Below are 18,108 nucleotides of genomic sequence, written 5' to 3' on the forward strand. Positions count from 1 at the left end.
GAGTAAATGAACTCTGTGTTTATGAGCACAGAAGTATTACTAGCAGAACAGTAAAAAAGATTCATACTTTTTGGATATCTTCTACAGAAAAGCAACCCTTATGCTACAATATATAAGATGTTATGTAAAAACTGGTTATCTGTCAGAGTCCTGAAATCTAACAACAGCCACAAAAAGTACAGGTAAAATGACCGGCTGTACTTCAAAACTGGTACACTTTAAAATGGGGTCGGGGGGAGGGGGTGGGGGGGGGGGGGGGGGGCGAAGCTATGACGCCCGAGGGATGCCTCCGCACCAGTTCTGCAGCCGAAAAATGCGCACACCACCCTTAGAAGGATGAGAACACACCAAACCCAGTGCATGCACAGTGAAGTCAGTTCTAAAACCTTCACAGTAGGTGAGACCCAACGTGATTCCCCCAGCCCAGATTTCACTCAACCTCCCCCTACACTCACCCTCACTTGTTCTCTTCTGCCCCATAAAACCAAATGCACTACAAATATGATTTTTTTAAAGATACTAAAATTGCACGAACACGGTCACATTACAGTTATTTTTTACAGTTATTTTTGCATGTAATACACACGTATAGTGTATATGCAGGCACTGTAAATGTTTTGAGATCTATTTTTCCTGTATTTGTTTTTTTTATTATTAGAAAGTTCAAGTCAGAAAGGTTAGTTAGGTATTAAATATTACGATTATCATTTTTCATATCAATTCTAAGCCTGCAAAGAAGGCCAAACTCTAACTGTACAATAAAATAAAAATATCTCTGTCTCATACAGAAGGTTTGGAGTACAGTGCGTAACTGGGAAGGTGCACTAATCGTGGAATAAGCAGTCTTTACTTCCATTAAGGGCTTGACTAAAAGGTGACACACACGATATTTGGATGACATATTCTGTGTTCAGACTACTTCAGAAAACCCCAGTCACACTCATTCAAGTCTCATGCACTTACAGTCCCTTAACCAGAGCCAGGCACAATCGCTGGCTCTGTACCACCTGCCATCATTTATTCAGCCTCACCGAGGAAAGGAGCGATAAAGGTGAAGAATTAGTTCCACAAATCATCAGTAAAATCTGTGAAATCAGCATTTTTTTTCCTTCCAAAGATTTTTTTTCTTTTGGGGGTACCCTCGAAAGGTGAACACCGGTACTGTCACTTTAAGAACTTTAAAAATTGCTTAAATGAAAAGCTGTTTGGCACGAAAAGCCCTATGACCTGATGTCTTTAAAATCGTTAAAAACGTTGTTCTCTCCGTGCCTCCTTTTGCGTTGTATGCGCCGAATTCTTACTCTCATACTCACTTTCTGCAGTTTCTTACATTTTCCAGATTGGCTCATAAATGTGCGCCAGAACTTATATTTTCAAAGCAGGAGTGCTCTCCCGAGCTATGAAACTTGACTGGGCTAAAATGGGTTTGGTAGTTTCCACTCTCTCCCTGCCATTCACAGTTTGTGCAGTGACAAGCTGTGCGTAAAGGCCGATCTGAAGCCCTGTTTTCTTATAAACTTCCCACCGAAAAAGCTCATCAGCTGCACCTGAAATAACTCGAGGCGTGCTGCGTCTGCTACATCCTCTTCCCTGGATTGTTTTGACTGCACGGTGGAGGGCAAACGTTAAATGTCATTTCTAAATTTAACCCGGAAAAGTGTCACTCGAAAACATCATGATAGCGGGCAGTCAGGGTCATCGGCCCTTCCGCCCGCATGAATCAAGACTAAATGAATGCGAACTTCAGAAGCCATTGTTTCAACACATGCAAGAGAAACATGCAATCGGAGTCTTTGAGGAAGGAGGAGGGGGACCCGAAAACAGAATCAAGACAAGACAGTATCAGAGGAGAAGAAAGTGAAGGGCAGTTCATTTAAACTCAAAATGCAGACAGCGCAGACAGTCACACTTAGAAACACAGTATTATCAGATCAGAGATGCTAAAAATCGGTTTGTTTGTTTGTTGTTGTTGTTGTTTGTTTGTTTGGGTTGGGGGGTTTTTTTTGGGGGGGGGGGGGGGGGGACCAAGCCAGGCTGCAGGATCATTTCTAAGCAAAGTCCCTGATTATAAAATCTTATTGGCCGGTGCCCAGCGTGTGTGCATCTTGAGGGGCCTTGCGGATGAAGTATCGCCTCTGAAGTTAATTGTGTTTTCGTTTTAGAGGGGAATAGATTTCCTCTGTTTATTATGAGCATGGGGACGGATTTGCGTCACCGTGCAACTTGCAGGTCGAGATAAAGTTGCACAAATATTGAAAAAGGGAAGTTCTAACAGTCATTATAAAGTTTCCCCCCCTCAGCTCCGGAAGAAATAAGGATTTCTGCTGTATCCTAAAATACTAAAACATGTTCTATTTTGGGGGCAAATCTAGCAGGCATATCCGCTCATTTAACACGAATCACAGCCCATCAAAAACAGGATGAGATGGAGCTAATAGAGACTCTCCTGGGCCCGGAGTTTTAACAGTTGACAGTTCATTATTAAATAGTGATTTTCGCATCACTGCGTGTTGCCCGTCTTTCGTTTTCATTGCAAACTTGTTTTGTTAAAAAAAAAGAAGACAAAAAACAGACCTATATTTAAAGTCCGCGTCAATTTCCACGAAGAAGAATCGAAATTAACGTGACAGTCCCTGTGCGTAATGACTGTTTTTGTATGTGGTGATATGAGTGAGGAGGAGGTTCTCTTTAAGTGATCAATCCATCATCTCAGGATCAAAATTGCTCCAACGAGCCCCGGTCGTGTGTGTGTGTGTGTGTGTGTGTGTGTGTGTGTGTGTGTGTGTGTGTGTGTGTGTGTGTGTGTGTGTGTGTGTGTGTGAAAGAGAGAGAGACTATGTTACACATCATCCTCATTTACAAGGGCGTGATGTGAGCAAATGCAAAACATCCATTGGCTCCGACAGCGACCAATCAGTGTCAGCGGAGAAACTTCAGAGTGGAACTGCAGGGTTAGGATTTCAGAGTTGAGAGAGCGATTTGGCACTTACGCAAAGAGCACGATCATCTGTCCTCCTAAAACGCTACCCGTGCTTTTTTACATGCCTGTCCTTTTATACCCACTTCTGAGCAACAGCGCGACGCATTAGAAGCTCCGGGATGTACACGGCCGGGCTCAATCCGTTTTATGCATCAAACTTCAGCCTCTGGTCCGCGTACTGCGCGGGGGGCTTCGCTGTGGATACCATGAAGAAACCCTCGTTTTGCATCGCAGACATTTTGCAGGCTGGAGATGCGGAGAACATCTCGGGATCGTCGGCCCTCATGGTGCACATGGGACACCACCACCATCGCGCACAACAGGGGCACTCGGGCAACTCTCCGCTGCGCCCTTCTCCCGTTGCGCCGGAGCCGTACGGTGCCAGGGTGAATCCGGCGTCACCCTACCACAGACACGGACTACAACTAACATCAGTACCCAGAACGGCATTTAACTCCCAACAAGTCCCCCCGCCTTCAAGCAAAGACCTCAAATTTGGAATTGATCGGATACTGTCAACAGACTTTGATCCAAAATGCAAAGAAAAGTCGTCACTAAGAGGTGAGCGGAGAGGTTTTTATCCCACTCAAGTTACATTTTAGAGGCGGTTAAACAACAAAACAGGGGTGTGTTTATTACCTTAAATATTTCTATCATACCACATAGCTGTACAAGAAGACAACACAAAATCACATCCAAAGCTTAGAAACTGAAACCAGAAGCAACCTGCTCCACTTTATAGCACTGACAGATTGGTGACAGAGTCCGGGCGCACATAGTCTCGCATTAACGAGTCCTGTGGGGAAATCTCCTCTCTTGCCCCCCCTAACAAGAGGTCAGAGGTCAGGATCAGCTTCAAACTTCAACAACGCAGCTGGAAGATGGTTACGCAGTACTTTAACCAAATCAAATCCGGGTAATAAAGTCAGAAAGGTCCCCCCCATCCCCCCAAACTTTATTTTAAACTTGACAATGTTTGCCCCCGGCAGAAAAGAGCGGAGGTGTAAGTGTGTGTCTCTGCGATAATTGTGTGCTGACTGAAGCCCCTCATCTCTCGCTCTCTATAACAGATCTCGCATCCATCGTTAGCTCGAACCGTCAGTCAGGCATCCACGTCCCCGTTCAGCCTTCAGCCAGCCAGTTCTTCTCCTCCATAGACCACGGGATGAGCGACGCGTCCTCCATGATGAGTTCACTAGGCAGCAGCAGCAGCAGACAATCAGGCCAGCATCAGTTTCAGGACACCTTCCCAGGTAGAGATCACACTATAGGACTGTAGCAGACGGAAAAAAATCTAATATCTTTTTTTAATGTGTGACACACCTGCTGAGAATGTCCACTATGACTGTTGGAGTCTATTTTTTTTAACCTCATCGTGTTTTCTTTTCTTTTGTCCTTTTCTTTCTTTTTTCTCCATTTAGGTCCATACGCTGTCCTCACAAAAGACACGATGCCTCAGACGTACAAGAGGAAAAGGTCATGGTCCAGAGCAGTGTTTTCAAACCTGCAGAGGAAAGGACTGGAGAAAAGATTTGAAATACAGAAGTACGTCACCAAGCCAGACAGAAAGCAGCTGGCTGCCATGCTGGGACTGACAGACGCTCAGGTAAGATGCAGTGTTTACTCAGGAGGATGGGGCCTGCACTGGCCTGTTTTTGTCATTCTTCTTCTTCTTCTTCTTCTTCTTCTTCTTCTTCTTCTTCTTCTTCTTCTTCTTCTTCTTCTTCTTATTATTATTATTATTATTATTATTATTATTATTATTATTATTATTATTATTATTATTATTATTATCTCAGAGACAGATTTTGCAGATTAGTAATTTATTTTATCAACAGCTCACGTAAACCCGCTTTCATATATTTATTTTACGTAACCTAAGGTATCTTTTAAAGTAGATCCAGGAGAAGTCAAGGCAACAAGACATGAGGCATTTTAAATACACTCGAGTTATGAACCCATTTACCCCCATAAAATTGCCCAGTCAAAGTTTATGTTTAGCCTAATTCCCCTGCTCTAAAAGCTGACCTCTCTGCCCTCTAAATCATTGCACACACTGTAAAATACCCACAGTGTGCTTGTTTCTCATACTTCACTGTAGGCTAGTTAACCCAGCTGTTGCCAAACTCAGCGTCCTCACTTGCAGCCAGTGAAGAGGTCAGATGATTTTTGTGCCTCCCCACATTTGTAATTCTCCAAAAAGGTTGTTTTCAATCTTTTTTCTTCTTCATTTTTCTGTCTTTTTTTGGGCTCGTTTATATAAAGAACAAAGAAAAAAAAAGGAAATGAGTAACAAAGCTGAAATCCTAACAGGCTTTTACCTCCACCTCAGGCAGCATTGTGACTGTATGGTGCAATGTGATTGGCTAAGAGGCCTTCTGCCATGTGCCAGATCTCACCCTATATTGGGCAACCTTTCGCCACGTTTCTTTTGTGTTTGCATTTCTTCACTTAGCGTCATTTAATCTCACCAAGCAACATTAATGCTAATAACTAAAATAGAAACAGATTCTCATATTTAATTAATCATATATTTTTATTATGTCACATTTGAGGATATATTTTATATGAGGGTTCCAACTTCTTGTCATCTGCAGAGGTTTTATAGCTTTTGCTTTTGCATTTGCATTTGTGGTGTTTATTGCTTTTGGACTGCTCCTTTGTACCAGTGGGATTCACCTGGTAAAGTGAAATGTTCCTGGGCAGTGGTTTGCCTTGAATTGTGTCGACTATTTTTCATTTTTAACAAGAGAGGAAAGAAAGAAAATATTGGGATTTTTTTTTTCCTTGAACAAAAACTGTTTAACCCTTGAAATGCTGCTCCAGTTTGTGTGAAGGTTTAGGGGTTGTTTAGGGGAAGGGGAGTACAAGAATTTAACGCTTCCTGACTTAAATGTTTGCTTTCAGGTGAAGGTTTGGTTTCAGAACAGACGCATGAAGTGGAGACACTCCAAAGAAGCGCAGGCCCAGAAGGACAAGGAGAAGGACGAGAAGGGCGAGAAGAGTCTGTCTGAGTCCGGCGGCAGGGAGCCCAAAGAGCCGCTGGAGTCTGAGTGTGAGAGCGAAGGCGGGAGCGATTGTGAATCCGACGAGGCCGGGGAGGAAAGCGCTGATGGACACTTGGACATTTCTGAGCACAATAAGCCCAGCGTGATCATGAGCGGGAGCGCGCCGGCGAGCAGCACAGAGACGGTGGCCACAGTCACAGACACAGCGGCATCACAGGTGCTAATATGAGGACGTATTTAGGTCACGAACAATCATTAGAAGAATGAGAATTTATAAAAATAAATAAATAAATCTGACAGAAGAACGACAATATGTTCAGACGCCGGGGAAGCAGTATCACTTCCCGCTGCTGTGGTGGAGAAGTTAAGCTTGAAAGGTCGGTTTAATTCCTGGAAACACGTGACGCAAATAGACAGCTTTATTGCAAAATACACCCAGCATGCTGCAGATTATGGTGTGAATTTTACTAAATTTGATCTCTGTTTTGGCCTTATAATAAAACCACAGTGCACGTAAAGTTTAAAGAAAAAAGAAAAGAAACAAAAGGCAGACTTCCGGCCTCCTCCAGTGTCTGCTTACTGTCGTTTTCCTCTCAGGAGCTTCTGTGTGCATGATGTTTTCCTCATGCGAGGGAAATACGGGGTTGTGAATTTTATTTTGAGGTTATGAACCACTCGTTTCACGTTATGAATGAGATCTCAGAACATCACGCCAGTGTTCATGTTATATATATATATATATATATATATATATATATATATATATATATATATATATATATATATATATATATATATATATATATGCTATTTTGTTAATCATTTGCACTGAAAATGTTGTAAATAAAATGTTTTCTTACCTTGAAAATCGTATTATTATTATTACTATCATAGCCACACTATTAACAAAGATATTCTGTGCGATGCATGCTTGGCTGTTTGCTTGTAAACAGTGCAACTAGAAAATTCAACTAACACAAACAGCAATAAATTTCAGAAAAATGATGTAGGTAACTTTTGTTACATTTATTTTTTTTATTTTCATGAAGGTTAATAGCAGCTGCTGTCCAAAAGAATAATCTGCGAAAATAAAAGACGATTAATATCAATATGTAGCTAATTTTTTATTATTATTTGGAAACACCAAACGAACTTATCATTGTTTAAACATTTTAAATGCAACATTAGTTTTAAAACATAATAATTTGTAAATCTACCGTAAATAAATGTTTGCCCTCGTGGAAGCGCATTTCTGTCCTCTGGACGCTGTTAATTCAGGCAGTGCCGAAAACGGGGGAGACACCCAGAGGATAATTTACAGTTTGTATACAGTTACTGGCTCCAGATAGCAGCGAGGACCCGGATTAGTATATTTTATGCATCCAGACAGATACAATCAACATCTATTCATAATCTCCCATCTGAAGTCACTATTCACACCAAATACAAATAAACGATGCCGCTCATAATCCAGCATCAAATGATGTGTCAGTGACCCAGTGAAATGTCCCAGTTAGCCAATCACGAAGGCAACAGGGGAAAAAAATCAACATTGTTGCAGCCATATACAGAAAGCTGCACGTGCAGGGCAATGAAGTGAGCTAAAGGATGTTTAATAGCATGATGTCATGACACACTCCCCACTTTTACATGTCTATTATGTCTATCTGTGTCTGTAGGAGTAATTCTGTTTTATAAGGCACTCGTAAATCTTGACTAAAACGCAGTGACATCTCCTCAAACTCTTCATTCCTCATACTGCAGTTTTAAATACAATGTAAGTGTCATAACAAAGATCAATATTCATTTCTGAGTGGTCATCATAGCTGTCAGAGTCACGTAAAGCACTCTGTTACGAAAAAAGAAAACCCAAAAAACAATTGATGACTTCTCCAGAAAATTCCTCCTGTGTAAGTGTTTTCCAGGCCAGCTGCAGGCCAGCGTAATGATTGTGTAAGATGACAGTTTGAGTCACACTGTTGTTTATTAATGTGAGTATAAATATATTTAAGAGCTCCAGTGTCGTGCGTCTTGTACAGCAAGGATAATTTTTGCATTAATCTGAAGCAACCTGCCTCGGCTACTAGAAGGTCTGTTGATGGAAAATAAGCCTGAAGGAACTTTATGGGAAAACAAGCTAATAAATAAGCTTTGTACTGTTTTACAATGTTTCCTAAACTCCTAAACACCAGCACTGGAAGATGTATGAGGATTTATTGGAGTTAGTGCCACACAGTACTCCTAGGCAATGGGCATCCAGGATTTCACGAAAACTATTAATGAACTGAAAATTGCGTGTGTATATATATATATATATATATATATATATATATATATATATATATATATATATATATATATATATATATATATATATATATATATTCTTGATTCAAAGGCATTTTATTTTATTTTGTTAACAATCTGTACAATCCTGCTATATTTCAAATATTGTGCTCCTGTGGTATTTCTATATTTACTTAAATCACAGATTTAAACAGGTGCAGCTTTCACTCGGGTTTAATCAATTCAGTCCAAGAACAACAATAAAGCTGATCACAGCGTGACTAGCTGGAACTATTTTCACTAAGTCAAGCCCCTTTCGAGATAAATATCATAGAGAGCTTCACAGTAAAATGCTAAAAAGATAAAGATTTTTTTTTTATTAATTATTTAAAAGAAATGTTGAAAAAATGAGCTTTTAGCAGCCATATAAAAGAGACTCCACAGTTTTTTTTATGCTGCACAGTCGCCAGTTCATGATCACATGACCTCAGGGACCTGCTGGGGATGTAGGGATGTAAAAGACTATATGATAATCTGTAACAGTATTCCTTATTCATTATAAAGTTACCATTAGTATGTGTGATAAATCCCAATTTTCAGACTATGACATAAATGTAGCTGAAGATAGCGCAAACATTTAAACATTTTTTTAGATTAAAATCTTCCAAACAGAATGAAAATGGGGTGGTGGCATGATTTGCAGTGATGCACAAATTAATCTCCACCCTTAATCCACTCAGGAAACTCAAAGTTCTTCGCTCATTCTTGTCATGTAATCAGCAACATCATAGTGAGTTACCCAAAAAACCTGGACCACCAGAAACTTTCTCAACTACGGAGTCCTCTCTCTTCTCCTCCGGAAAGAGCGCTGCCCCCCGAGAGACCTGGGGGTTTTCCGTTTTACTTTAGCATCTTGAATTTCACTTTCCTGCCGCCATGCCTGGCCGTACAGTATACCTGCTGCCTTTTATTTACCCCTAAGCTTGATTCAGCGTCGCTTCTCCTAAACTTGGCTTGGGACGGTAGAGAAGTAGATGGCACTCTTCATCTTCCTCTTCACTCTTAATTCTTGCTGGATGAGAAGTTGTCAGAGTTATGATAGTCAGTTTCCATGGAAGGCAGTAAAAGCTCCGGGCACTTTATCAAGCTAATATTAACTGTTAAACACTCGTGTATTAAATGTCTGGGTGGGTTGAGTCTCGAATTATCCTCAAAAAGCCATAAATTACATTAGTATTTGCAAATGTACAATAACAATAACAATCCGAACCCTTAACATAATACTGAGAGGCCTTGATTTGTGAACTGTCCTAAGAACTTTTATGAGCAGGATAGGAGAAAGTCCATCTGGCCTGTATTTAATGTCAGCCTTTCCGCCTCCATTAAAAGCTGTCCTATACGTCCCTCTTGACAGCCCCAGGACAGGGCAACCCATAAAACAAACCAACCTCGCAGATTTCAGCCAATATTTAACGCTTTGAAAAAGTAACTGTGTACAACAAATTACCTCAGTGAGAGCAGAGGAGGGGGTTTCTGTCAGCAGTGCTTGAGAGATTAACGTGACTAAAAGCCATGACGTCTCAAGTGCTTTGAGGCATTATCTGTGAAGTTGCTCGATAGGCTGATGGAGATTTCTCCCGCGTTGCTGTAACACATCAGACAAGGCCTTAGCGCCCATGGTGTTGCGTATGTCTCTACAAAGTAACAGAACAAGTGCTTATGAAACTGCCGCTGATAAAAGCTGCGTGCAAAAAAACATAAAGGTTTATGTTAGTAAGTCTGCTTCTTCCTCTTTTGGAAGATGATTTTGATAGCATCTTTAATTGTCATGGTGATAGGGATAAGGATCATGATGTAAACATTTCAAGAAAATGATCATGAATTTCTTCAACCAGCCTAGAAAGAAGAAGTGTTAAACTGGCACTTAACTGCTTAAACTTACACGTTAAGACCTTTCAAATGAGTTTATTGGATTATCATGCAAATGTTGCACTTTAATGGTGTAGCAGCAGAGTTTTAAGTCCTTTATTGTGGTTATTAAATAACAATGCATCATGTATTTTACAAGCTGAATATCTGGTTAAAGTGTGTTGGAAGGTTACAAAGGACACAGAGTGGTTCCTTTAGGGTGTTTATCTAAGGAGTGAACCGCATTTTATTTTATTTATCTGATAAAAGTCAGTTACTAATTTTAGTTACATTACCTACATTGATCCAGTTTAGTGGCTCATTGTTGTAGTGGTTTACACAACTGTCTAAGAAATGAGCATACAAGGAGACAAACATCCTTTCAGGGTTGCATCGAGAAGCGAATTTGGTATAAAAATATGCTGTTGGAGCCATAACTAAATGTATTGAATTTTGATGATCACTGGGTTTTTCATTTGTTTGGTTGTTATGGTGATGGTACTTTAACTGTGAGCTTCCTGGTTTTGAAGACACTGAGTGTAGCGATATCTTCTCTTTAATATAGTGGAACTTGATGGCACTTGCCTCAAGGTGCCAAAAAAACTGAGGCAGGTTTGAAAAGTGGATGATGATGATGGGAAAAGCCCGATATGACATTTGCCAAAAAGAATGTACAGAAGGGTATCAGCTGACATGGGCTGGCATTAGGGTCAGCTGATCTAATGGGACTGCTACACGAGTTTGACAGAAGTAACCTGTGCTTAATATGAAAAGGTCACAAGCAGTGTTTCTTTCCAGAAATCATGACGCAGCTGCTCCACTAAACTTGTTGTGAGTAGTTTCATGGAGGAACCTTTTTTTTTGTTGTGTCCACATGTACTTATTAGAAGAGGTGCGCTGCTATCCAGTGATGTCTAATTTGTGTCATGTTTGCTTCATAAAAAAAAAGAATAAGGAAAAAAATGTGAAAAATAACAGCCCCATTGTCATTTGAGGTGTTACCCATGTGTAAACCATACTTTGTGTTAAAGTTGTGTTAAATCATATGAACGTTTTCACAGGACTCTACAGTCGTGATTTAGTAGCTTGTAGAACCACCTTTGGCAACAATAACTAATCATTTTCATATGATTTCAGTCTCTCAGTGTTGCCCCACTCTTCTTTACAATGTTGCTTCATTTCATTGAGGCTTGCAGGCGTTTGTTTATGTACAACTCTGTTTAGGTCGCGCTGCAGTGATTCAGTCGGGCTGAGGTCTGGACTTTGACAGGGCCATTGCAACACCTTGATTTTGGTTTTCAACCATTCTGTTATAAATTTGCTGCCGTGCTTGGGATCATTATCCTGCTGTATGACATCGTTTCTGCCCAGCATTAGATTTAGACTCGTGCAGAGCCCTCACATTCTACGATACTTTCATGGTCAGCTCAATGTCTGCGTAGTTCCCAGGGCCTGTGGCTGAAAAATTAATCCAAATCATCATCCGACTCTCTCTACCACCATATTTCACAGTTGTTGCTGTGTGTTATGGCCAAACATCTCCACTGTGAGAGCTCCGCTCGGGGTGATCGTGTTGGCAGTTCGTCTTGTAATCGGAAGGTTGCCAGTTCGAGCCCCAGCTCCGACAGTCTCAGTTGCTGTGTCCTTGAGCAAGTCACTTCACCCGTTGCCTACTGGTGGTGGTCAGAGGGCCCTGTGGCGCCAGTGTCCGGCAGCCTCACCTCTGTCAGTGCGCCCCAGGGCAGCTGTGGTTACAATGTAGCTTGCCATCACCAGTGTGTGGATGGGTGGATGACTGTATGTAGTGTAAAGCTCTTTAGGGGCTAAGTAAAGCACTATACCAATACATTTCACCACTTTGTCTCGTCTGTTCGAAGGTGATTGTTCCAGAAGTCTTGTGGTTTGTTAACATTAGCTGCTCTGTCATGTTCTTTCTAGAGAGAAGAGGCTTTTTTCCTTTCACAACCCTTCCAACAACCCATACTTGTTAAGTCTTTTAGTAACTGTACTGTCATGAACTTTAACATTTAACAAGCTAACCTGATGAGTCTGAGATATAGCTAATAGATTTTTTTCACAGTCTTAACTTTGGGTGAATTTGCCGGGATGTCAACTCCTGGGAAGATTGTGGGATTGTGCTAGAACACACCTGAACCCTCCAGATCAGAGAACTGCCAAAACTCATACTTTTGTTAGTAGTGATCACGCTTGCAGATGTTCAGGTTAATCATGTGCATTTGGTTAGTAGCACCTGGCACGCTTAATTCCTGTTGAAGCAGTAAGGGTGTACTTAGGTGAGAACTGCACAGAGTCCTGCGGAAATTTTCTTATTCACATGACTGTGGGCACAAACAGACCTTAAATTATATCTGTGTTTATCCACCGTTTTAAAGTTTTGACTGTGACATTTGCACTCATAACCACAGCTTCACAGTCACCAGTCATCTTACACAATTCTTACACTGTCACTGTGTTGGAGAAACCCATGGAAAACACTTATTCAGGAGGAATTTTCTGGATTAGTCATCAGTTTTTGCACCAAAATACTTTACATGAGGCAAGGGGACTCTGACCACTATGATGACTTAAGTGTGTCCCACTGCTGACATTTCGGATCACTCCCTAGCTGTGTTTGCACACAGCATTAGAATATCTTAGATCTTAATGAATATGTTCTGGCCTCTGCTGCACTCAGAGGTGTTAGCTTTTGGCTAGAGTGCCTTAAACTAAAAAAGCCCCAAAAATGTGTTCATCATCAATGGAGCATTTTATTCAGTAACTAACGAAGGCGAGTGTCGAGGTATGTTTGTTCCATCAAATATTGATTTATGAGATCGGCTGCATGCTTTTTTCCCTAAATGAGCTCTGAATCATTGGCATGAGAGATGACTTCCTCCCGAGACTAGCAAAATATTATTGCATGGTACAAAGCTTTAATTTGATACCAGGCCAAAATGTTTCCAGCCGCCCCCCCTCATTTTAATCCAATTCTCTGGAATAACCAGTATCAAGTCTTTTATTTATAGCCTTTTATTCCAAACACAGTTGGGATTTTCTTTTTCCCTGAGTATTAGAGGAGAGTGTGGCTGAAGTTGCTATGGAGAAACAGTCAAATGCACATTAACTGACCACAGTGCCAAGCCAGAGTTTATATCTGATATACTGCATGTGAAATTTAAATCACCAAAAACAATCCCCAGAATATTTATCTGCGTGATCTCGATTCCCTTCCTCTCACATCACATTAGGCTTCAGTAAATACACCACCACTGTGTAAATCAAGGGATTTTCTGAATACTACTGGTACTCAGGGCTTTTCTGCAGCTGCACAAGTACCAAACATGTTCACCAGCGCTGAAATCTGACCCTCTCGTACAGAAGCTGTCGCCACATTTCCAAAAAGCCACATTATTGAGTGCTTTTTTAACATGGTCGCAGTTTCCAAGCATCTTTGCTTTGCTTTCAAAACCAGGCTCTTGCCAGCAGTTGGGAGTGGAAGAAGAAGAAGGAAGAAAAAAAAAGAGAGAGAAACATCTCAAGTTAAATTTAAAGACGTGTTTCTCTTGGAAGCCAGGCTGCGCTGCCATAAACCAAGGGAGACATTTTCATGCTCCACATTTTTCATGGTTTCTCTCTGAGTTTCCTCCCTTCCTTTCTCACTCCACCTTGGCTCCACAGTTACCTACTGCTGCACTGACTGCAGACCACAGCCAGCGGAGCACTGTGGGGTGGCCCATTCCTCCCTCTCAGCCTGAAAAGAAACCCTTCCCCACTGCCTCCACTAAAAAGTTCTCCTGGCTGTCCTTGGATGGCTCGCTCAGAGGAGAATCCCTCAGAGAATCTGCCACCTGGACAGCGCTACTTAGGCTCTTTTCACCACCCTTCTCAAATAATACACTGCCTCCACACTCTGAGCTGATGGCCAATGGTAATCAGTTACAAGCTAAAAGTCCTCTGACCTACCCTGCTTTTTAAGGTGGCCATGAAGGAACCATTTTATTGCAGACTGCAGACTGTTGTCTTGAGCCAACCTCATGTGGTATAGGCTGTAATTTGTAAATGGTGCAGAGGTTTGATATTAATTAGGGCTGTGAAATGGCAGCGGTTCGACCGCCTGCCTGTTTCCATAGAGGTTGAATTCACTGAGTGATGTACACACTGGGAGGAGGATTATGGCCGAGCGCTGGCTGCCCACTGAGATGCAAACACAAAAGGGAGGATGTAAAAAGCACTTTCATTTCACTGGACCTGTCATCAGCAGCAAATTTTCACTCTGCTGCCTGAAACCGGGGCGAAGTGCCTGTGGCTTTTAGACTAACCGTACGCTATGTCCACGCATCAGATAGAGTTGATGTTATGTGTGTGCAAATGAGAGAGTTGCTAGCATATTCAACCTTGGCTCTGGCTTTCAGGAGGATTAAATTGTTATTTCTGTCGGTGATGTGAATATCATAGTATGAGGTTAAATTTTAGGCCTCGTGTACAAATTTCAGAATGGATTCGACACAAAGTTGAAGCTGGTTAACTTAAAAGAACAAGTTTTCTTCCTGCCCTACAACTTTAGCAACCCAGTTAAATTAAAATATATGAAACATAAGTAATAAAGCTCCATCCCTTAGAAACTAAGTTGCTGCATCATTATTAGAATGAAATGTAATGCTGGCATGTTATCAGTTATGAAACAATTTTTAAAACTAAAGGAACTCAAAGCCCAGAATGAATAAGGCCCTATAGAGCTGTAGCTTTTAGCAATTTTCTGTTTCAATGTGTTTGGAGTAAAAGTTAGAGAGGCAAGGCTGAGATGGTTTGGAAGTGTGAAGGTGAGGGATAGTGGATATGAAAAACATCCCATCCTAAATCCTTCACTGTTAAATGAGTATATATCTGCAGATTGTCAACATTTTATGGGTACACTTCACCGTAAGAAAAAACAAAAGCACATTAGTGTTGTTATGGTTCAGTTCAGGTGTTTGATCAGTGTTATACAGTGTTGGGACTAACGCGTTATTAAGTAACGCGTTACAGTAACTACGTTATTATTGTGGTAACGAGCACGGTAACTAGTTATTATGCCAAAACCAGGAACGCGTTAATCGTTACTAGGATTTAGATAGGGTCGTTACTCGTTACTTCTTGTGGTGGCTATCGCGGAGCTTCCACAGATTCAGTAACATTAGCAAGTGGTGGAGGCCAGCAGGTGGATGAGGGAAAGGGGAGGCAAGAGGAGAGACCCGAAGCGGCCGGCGGTCCAAGTGTCAGGTGAACCGAACTTCAGGTAAGAAGTTATGACCTGCAGTCTATCTGGGTCAGATATAAACCAAGTTTAGGTGGAGTTTATTTTCGTTATGCTGACTTTTTTTGTCCTGCGTGCTAGCTAGCATGACGGAGTTTCTATACAGCTGGGTGGGTGCTATGATGTTACTGATGTTGAACTTTATTTTGTTCATAAGGTTAATTATTAGAGTTGCCAACCGTCCCCTAAAAAACGGAATTGTCCTGTATTCAGAGAAAACATTACGCCTTTCGTATTGAGGTGAAAAGGAAGATGAAACCAGGAGATGTCCTTACTGGATCATCAGAGCTGAACAGGTGATGGTGAAACAGGTTTACCTTTTAGGTGACATGAACGAGTTGAAGGGAAGTTATGAACTGTTTCTGAGAGACAAATAACACCAGGATCCCTTTCTATGTAGCTGACAGCTGGTAACTGTGCAGGGGCGGGTCTAGCAAAGTTTTGCCAGGGGGGCAGATAGGGCATTAACATTTAAAATATCTAGCTTTTAAAAAAATAATTATCTGAGTCTTACAACAAACGATTGACAAATTGATACATATATACCATCAAGACAGTGTACATCACTGTCACAACAGTGTTTGTTTTCATTCAAAGGCTTTATGATTTTTCCTATAATGGCGTGCCGGTCAGTCAAAATGCCCGGGACGATTTTTTGTCCCAGTCCAGCCCTGTATGCAGCTCATCTGCAGTCTGGTGTTACCTACATCTTCCTATTCAGAAGGCAGAATTTCTGAGTTCTGAGTACAATCGAAAACACCACGACTGCAGTTTTTGTGTTGGATATAAAAAGCGCACAGGCTAGAATCATGGCGGCGGTCAACGACGGTCCAGGCGTGGGATTTCTCTCGTGGAAATATGCACATTATCTTTTCCTTTCTATTGGTAGGTGGCACAGTGCACTTGTGGCAAGTAAGCAAGCTAGAAGACTGGCACTCTGGCTGGGTATCCAGTTACAGAAGCAACACATTAACAAGAGAATTCTGAGTTAAACCAAAGTTACTTTCCCTAGTAACTAGTTACTTTGAAAGTAACAAGTAACTTGAAGTAACTGAGTTACTTTTGATAGAAGTAACTAGTAATGTAACTAAGTTACTCATTTAAAGTAACTTACCCAACACTGGTGTTATATAAGCTTAATCTAAACTAAAATATTGGCTTTTATCTATAAGCAAGTGCAAATAATTACTTTGCTGCTTAGCACCATTCACTCCAATGTATTGAGAATCACTTTGACGAATTACAACCAGTTTCAGTACAATTAATAAGAAGGTAAGAGGCACTGCATAAAGCTGCTCCAGTCCTGGTTTGAAGCCTTGACAAGCAAGAGGTAAGTCAGACTTAGAAACAGAGGACACTGTGCACCCATGACCTGCTTTACCTTCCTTTCTGATCTTGCTCGTCATCAGAAAGTGTCCGATGATGATCCCAGAATGCTGTCCCTACACAGATATCCCACAATCCAGTGATGCACCTAAAAGGCAGTGGTGAATGGGGACTGGGTAGATTCACTCTACTATTGGTAATTCTTACAAAGCAAATATTAGTGCAAATATAACTACTTCCTTACTAGCTGTAATTAGGAGGTTGCTATGGGTTACCCAGCCTTTAAATGGCACCTTATCACTCAGAAAGTGAAGCTAAATAGTGTGTCCAAAACATTTTGCTACTCTTTATTGTCATAAATTTTGCTGAATAGTACAAAAACACAGGATTTACTGTTTTGATGTCATTTACCACCCGGAGTCTTATCAAGGTTATTTTTTACACTTATTTTATTGCTTATTTTTGTTTTTTGACTGTTTAAAATGCTAAGTTTATGTGTTTACTGGAATAGGGGCTGGTATGGAGGGCTTCAACTTTGCAGATTGGGAATTTGTGTGCAGAATCCCATCCGTGTCTGGGTTTCGGTAACAACAACCCTTTAGCTAAAGTTAGGAGAAGACTGTGGTTTTTCCCGTATGATGCGTTAAGTTGTACAGCTCAAAAAAGCCGTGTTACACTCAGACAGAACCTGACAAATGCAGCTAAGTTCACCTGCGTGGCCTCTCAGAAGATAAATGTTAGGTCTGCTGAGTATAGTCTGAGGTTTCCTTATTTCCCCTTTTCGGTGCTTATCGTGGCTTGCAGATGCAGTTTTATAGAGAACAGCTAAAACGAAACACCAGTCAGTGAATACCAAGACCAACTGTATATCCCCTATTGCTTATGTCAAATGACTAACAGTGTTTTTGCCTCTTCATTGGGTAAATGACAAGTCACCATATGTTCTCCGTTTATCAAATCAGATGTTATCATTTAAAGGCAACACAAATGTTCCCTAACCTTTATTTAAATTCAGAGTAAAGCAGCACTACTTTTAAATGGCAACGAGAGTTGACGGTGAAGCGCAGCATACCAACGCCGAGTTTTTTTTTTTCATCATTAAAATATTTTCAAAACCACTTTTAAATCAGGCCTGTTTACATTTGTGGGAGAGACAGCAAGCCTGCAGTATTTAGACCACCCCAGGGACCAATCACAATCAGGCATGTCACTTGCCTCATTGCTCATGCTGCTTTTATCTGATATTGCCCCCCCTCATTATCTGACTGTTGTAGCATTAGACCTGGTCACACTCCATTATAAATACA

The 18,108-nt window shown here is 41.1% G+C and overlaps 1 protein-coding gene across 2 annotated transcripts; it reads left to right on the plus strand.

Annotated features, from left to right (window-relative positions):
• The first annotated feature begins 2,937 nt into the window (after window positions 1-2,937).
• Window positions 2,938-6,703, plus strand: hlx1 (H2.0-like homeo box 1 (Drosophila)). 2 transcript variants are annotated; one of them, XM_026142284.1, is made up of 4 exons: window positions 2,938-3,541; window positions 4,051-4,233; window positions 4,402-4,586; window positions 5,888-6,703. In XM_026142284.1, the coding sequence occupies exons 1-4, from the start codon at window positions 3,100-3,102 to the stop codon at window positions 6,215-6,217; spliced, it is 1,140 nt and encodes a 379-aa protein (XP_025998069.1). In that variant the 5' UTR covers window positions 2,938-3,099; the 3' UTR covers window positions 6,218-6,703. The 2 variants fall into 2 exon arrangements, with proteins under 2 accessions (XP_025998069.1, XP_025998070.1); XM_026142285.1 differs by lacking the exon at window positions 4,051-4,233.
• Window positions 6,704-18,108: the final 11,405 nt, after the last annotated feature.

This window comes from Astatotilapia calliptera, chromosome 15, assembly GCF_900246225.1.
Source record: "Astatotilapia calliptera chromosome 15, fAstCal1.2, whole genome shotgun sequence".
Lineage (NCBI taxonomy): Eukaryota > Metazoa > Chordata > Actinopteri > Cichliformes > Cichlidae > Astatotilapia > Astatotilapia calliptera.

Excerpts from the sequence above, each read along its gene's own strand:
- hlx1 (XM_026142284.1), top strand. The coding sequence starts at position 3,100 with ATGTACACGGCCGGGCTCAATCCGTTTTATGCATCAAACTTCAGCCTC. Across the intron at positions 3,542-4,050 it reads AGAAAAGTCGTCACTAAGAG|ATCTCGCATCCATCGTTAGC; the intron begins GTGAGCGGAGAG and ends TCTCTATAACAG. Across the intron at positions 4,587-5,887 it reads TGGGACTGACAGACGCTCAG|GTGAAGGTTTGGTTTCAGAA; the intron begins GTAAGATGCAGT and ends GTTTGCTTTCAG.